Source organism: Wasmannia auropunctata, unplaced genomic scaffold (assembly GCF_000956235.1).
Source record: "Wasmannia auropunctata unplaced genomic scaffold, wasmannia.A_1.0 LD269033.1, whole genome shotgun sequence".
Classification (NCBI taxonomy): domain Eukaryota; kingdom Metazoa; phylum Arthropoda; class Insecta; order Hymenoptera; family Formicidae; genus Wasmannia; species Wasmannia auropunctata.
This window is the reverse complement of record NW_012093857.1, coordinates 22369-27427: the sequence shown is the minus strand read 5'-3', so window position 1 is coordinate 27427 and position 5059 is coordinate 22369. Positions and strand designations below refer to the sequence as shown.

At 29.0% G+C, this 5059-nt stretch overlaps 1 protein-coding gene across 1 annotated transcript; it reads right to left on the bottom strand.

Moving 5' to 3' along the window:
- Window positions 1-2444: 2444 nt before the first annotated feature.
- LOC105462176 (major royal jelly protein 3-like) lies at window positions 2445-5053 on the bottom strand. The gene is made up of 4 exons (XM_011708705.1): window positions 4856-5053; window positions 4420-4595; window positions 2820-3038; window positions 2445-2654 (listed from the first exon to the last, which is right to left on the bottom strand). Exons 1-4 carry the CDS (start codon window positions 5049-5051, stop codon window positions 2460-2462), a joined length of 786 nt encoding a protein of 261 aa, XP_011707007.1. The 5' UTR covers window positions 5052-5053; the 3' UTR covers window positions 2445-2459.
- Between the last annotated feature and the right edge of the window lie 6 nt (window positions 5054-5059).

Sequence of the window (5059 nt, the reverse complement as noted above, 5' to 3'; positions counted from 1 at the left end):
AAACAAGCAAAGGAAATTACGAATGGAAATGAGGGGTTGTTAGTTTAAAATTAAATTCTTAACACTCGTTAAAAGTGATAGAACTAAATAATTGTTCAAAAAATTAGGAGATTACTATTTCTTAGTAAATTTTCTTAGTAAATTTTCTTAGTAAAAAATTTTTTTTTTTCTTAGTAAAAATTTTTCTTAGTAAATTTTTGCCCATTTTTAAACTTTGATTACTCAGCGAATAATTAACGTAAGTAAAGTAGTAAAATAGTAGGTAAAATAAACCAAAAAAGGATTTTACAGGGCAGACTCTCTACGATAAGATGCTTTTGTTCAATTTTTATTCAATTTAATACTCAAAGACGTGATCAGCTTTGAATAAAGACGTATTTGGCACATCTAAAATTTTGAAATTTGCAATAGTCTTTCACCGCTTAACAAAAAAATTAGCGAACATAATCATTAATAGCATCTCAAAATACGGACTTTGCCGCCCCTTTCGGATAAAAAAAAATTTTTTTTTCTTGTCGACTATTTAGTGAGATATTGCAATTTAAAGTAACCACTGTTTTTTTTTTACAATTTTAGCACGATACTGCTGGCATTTGTCGTAACGCGATGCGCACCACGGGGAAATTTCTCCGTCAGATTTTGCACATCGTGTGTATGTACATACATTTGCATATGAGAATTTGCACATGTAGAATTTTTTTCAATTTTCTTTTTAATATAAAGTATTGCTTCCTTTTCGCTAAATCTCCTCGATATATCTTGATTTCATATTGCATTTTTTTATTTCAGCTTGAGAAATTTTGTTTCAAATTTAACGTAGTGCTCCTTCTAAATCTGTCAACGTTGTCGGCTGTCTTCGACGATTTCTGACGCTCGTTTGAGAAATCGTCGAAGACATTCGACAACTTTGGTAGATTTAGAAGGGGCACTACGTCAAATTTGAAACAAAATTTCTCAAGCTGAAATAAAAAAATGCAATATGAAATCAAGATATATCGAGGTGATTTAGCGAAAAGAAAGCAACACTTTATATTAAAAAGAAAATTAAAAAAGATTCTACATATACACACATGCAAATGTGTACACTACACACACACGCGACGTGCAAAATTTAATCGAGAAACCTCCCCGTGGTGCACATCGAATTACGCTGGCGGTATCGTAAAAAACAGAGGTTATTTTAAAATATAAATAAATATAATACCAAAATATTTCGAAAAATAATCAACGTAGGAGAAAGTTTTTTTTATTTGAAAGGACTTAGATCCATACTTTAAAATGATATATCAATAATTATGTTTGCCAATTTTTTTGTTAGACCGTGAAAGACCGTAAATTTCAAGATTTCAAATGTGTTAAATACTTCATTTAAAGCTGATCACGCCTTTGAGTATTAAATTGACAACCTGAAAATTGATCAAAAGCGTCTTATAGAGAGTTTGCCCTGTAAAATTCCTTTTTATTTATTTTTCACATTAATTATTTGCTGAGTTATCAAAGTTTAAAAATGTTCCAAAATACTGATTGGGAGAAAATGTGATCCCCTAATTTTTTGAGCAGTGTATTATAATTAAAATCAAGATTGGGAACGTTATCTTAAAGAAGTAACGCGTTAGACTGTCACCGTTACTTGAAAAATAACATTCGTTACTTTTTCCGTTACATTTTTGTAATTCTAAAATAAGTTTAATTAGATTTTAAATTCATATTATTTGATATATAATCATTATTAAATGTAATAATAAATATTATAACTTGAAACGCCCTAAACTAGTCTGTATATGTATAGAGCAAGTTTTTCTTTATATTATTTATTTTTATATAAGTTAGATTAAATTTATTGTTTTTAAGCATTAGCGTCATTATTAAGAGTGCATTCCAATATTGATTGATGTTAATACTAAAAATCTATAGTATACATAAATCTATAGTATATATCTATGTATATGTAATGTGAATTATAGATTTTTAATGTTGGTAATAACTATCGGAATGTAGCCTAAGAGGTATATAGAGTACAAAATCCTATCTAAAAAAAGCATGTTAAGTCGAAGTCGAATTATTGAAAAGTCTCGAAATTTATTGTTGACTCTATTCCGTGACGTTGATTGATTGTCCCGCTGTGCTTACTTCGTGAGATGTCATTGCATATTTTTGACAGTTGCGTGCATTAAAGTTGATGTGTAATTGTAAATAATAGTAAAAAGTAAAAAGTACAGCCAAATAGCGCGCGCGAAGTGCGCGTCTGTAGTGCTAGTATTTTCCAAGAAATAAATTAAAAATGTATCATAAAATAAGAAAATAAAAGAATAAAAAGTAACAATAAAAGTAACGACAAATTCGTTACCGTTACTATAAAAATGTTACCGTTACTGTTACAGATAAAAAGTAACAAAAAATGCCAGTTACGGCATTACGAGTAACGCGTTATTTCCCAACCTTGATTAAAATAATATTTGTTACATTAAAAAACGATACTTGCCACCATTAAGGACTGTCGCACTGAAGGGACCGCCCTCATAAATAAAAGTTACGTTTGCTATGGTGAGGGAAGGGTCAATCGGTTTCATGTTATCAGATTCGACTCTGAACATACGCTTTGTAGATGAGTCATACACCACTAAACCGTTACCTTGCATGTCAGCCATAATTATCTATAATAATCTATATGTATATATATATATTCGTATATATAGGGCTACTTAAATATGTAAAATACGAAATATATCCATAAATAAATGTGTAACTAAATAATATTTGCACAAACAAATTTGTACTACTGTACAACTAAAAGTACCGCAAAAAAAGGACATACTTACAATCATTTTATCCAGAAACTGCGTGCAGTTTTCATTTTCAACATAAACATAAGGCATTACTAATGATCCAAAGCCCGTTTGGTTAGTAGCGATACTAAGTGGAATGTAAATAGTTTCAACTAACTTATCTTTTGAATCGAAGATCAATAGTTTTGGATTACAAGTTTGATTTGGACCAATTTTGCCGTTATCCAGAACGAAGATGTGATTGCATTTAGCCTGAGGTGTAAGTAAAAATTCCATTTTATGTATTGTCATCAAGCTGACTATACAGGGTGTCTTATAATAGGTATATCACCTTTTATGGATAGGTAGAGCAGACTAAACTGAATCGAAAAGTACCATTTTGCAAAATTTGCAAATTAATTGATAATTAATAATTATCGTATTAGCCTGCGGTCTACCATCAAATATAAGCGATTACTCAATTTATTTACTTTTTTTTCTTTTAATAAGTTTGACAATTATATTTAATAAATAATACTTTTTTGATAATAGACTTGAAATGTACTTATCACACATTTTAGAAAAGTCATTATCATGAGTACTCAAAAAACGAATTTATACTTTTTCAAAAACATTATAAAATTTTATCATAGGAAAGTCAAAATAATAAGCTGAGCTACATACAAAAATGTTAAATAAATATTATTTGATTTAAGTAAAATATATTTTAAAACTACGAATACAATCGCGCTATTCATGGAAAAATGATTTTGCTGCAGGATAAGCTGGAAATAATTTTATGGAAAACTTAAAAATGATAAGTGTTGCTGTAAAACGTTTTGATATTCTATCAATTAATTTGAATTTTCAACAAAATTATTTTGATGGTTCAACGTAATTATTTTCAGATCTGTATCTGGCAATATTTTTATACCTCTCAGCAAAATTATTCTTTCTGTGTGTATAGCGATTGTAGTCACGTCTATTGCTATTCACGTACGCATATGCAGAAAAATATCTTTCTAGTACTAAGAAAACTAATTAAATATTCAATTTTAGTTTTCTTTCTTTAAATAATCATTATTTTTACAAAAAATATTTTTTTGACAAAGGTCTCAAAATACACTTATCACTTTACTTAAAACAAATATCTACCTATACCCATAAACGGTGATACATCTATTATGAGACATCCTGTATATTAAGTGTGTACATATATAAGGTGTGAGTAATATAATATAATAAATTGTCGTTTAAATAATAATATATAGGGTGTCTCGAAATTCGCAAATCAAAATATCATAACAAGAAAATCTTCAATAAATTAAGTAAAAAAATTATTTGTATATTTTTATTTTAAGTTGTAATTTTTAGATATAAGGGATTAAATTTTGCCAATTATAGATTAGTACTTGCGTGAAGTGCGCGACCACTAAAACTATCGACACACTCACGGAGTTTTTGTTTAATTGTAATTCATAATTTAAACTCTTATATTTCAAAAACTACTGCTTAAAATAAAAATTTACAAACAACTATTTCACTTAATTTTTCGAAGACGTTTTTGCTTTGATATTTTGATTCCCGAATTTTGGGACATACTGCATAAATGTAAAATGAGATAACTGCTTCGATGAAAAATATTAATACTTACATGCACTCGGTAAACATTTGTAATACCATTGCACGTACATGTACTATTATGCCAACTCCAGTCTGGATACGGACGTAGAATTGGACCTCCTGGTCCTGTTTTATTGGTTACTGTTGCCAAAGTAGCAGGTGAATAAAGGCCAAAGTCTCTCGGTACAGTAACAAATACTCTACCATCTATAAGAATTTTATCTGTGAACGGAACTTACGTGCTACCAAAAGATATATTTATTTCGCGAATTTTATGGCAACAGTAACGTCCATTACATTAACAACATCAGAAAATATATATAAAATCTATAGAAACGTAATATGATTATATATGTAGCAGTAAAATATGATAATACTATAAGCTGTCGCATAACAAAAGTATTCATATTTTTGTACAAAATTATTACAACTTTTTTGAATAGTTCTAAAACTTCTCATCAACCTACCGTCTGCTCTTGATGCATCATACATTATGCACTTGTAAGGATCATAAATGCCAGATTTTTTCGCATCTTCCATCTGCTTTTGATTTTCCCAGTCATAGTCAACGTACTTCCACTCGTATATATAGTTCACTTTAACACTTCCAAAGTTCACACTCGCCATCGACAGAATTAGAAAGATAAACAAAAAATGCCCCATTTTTTTAT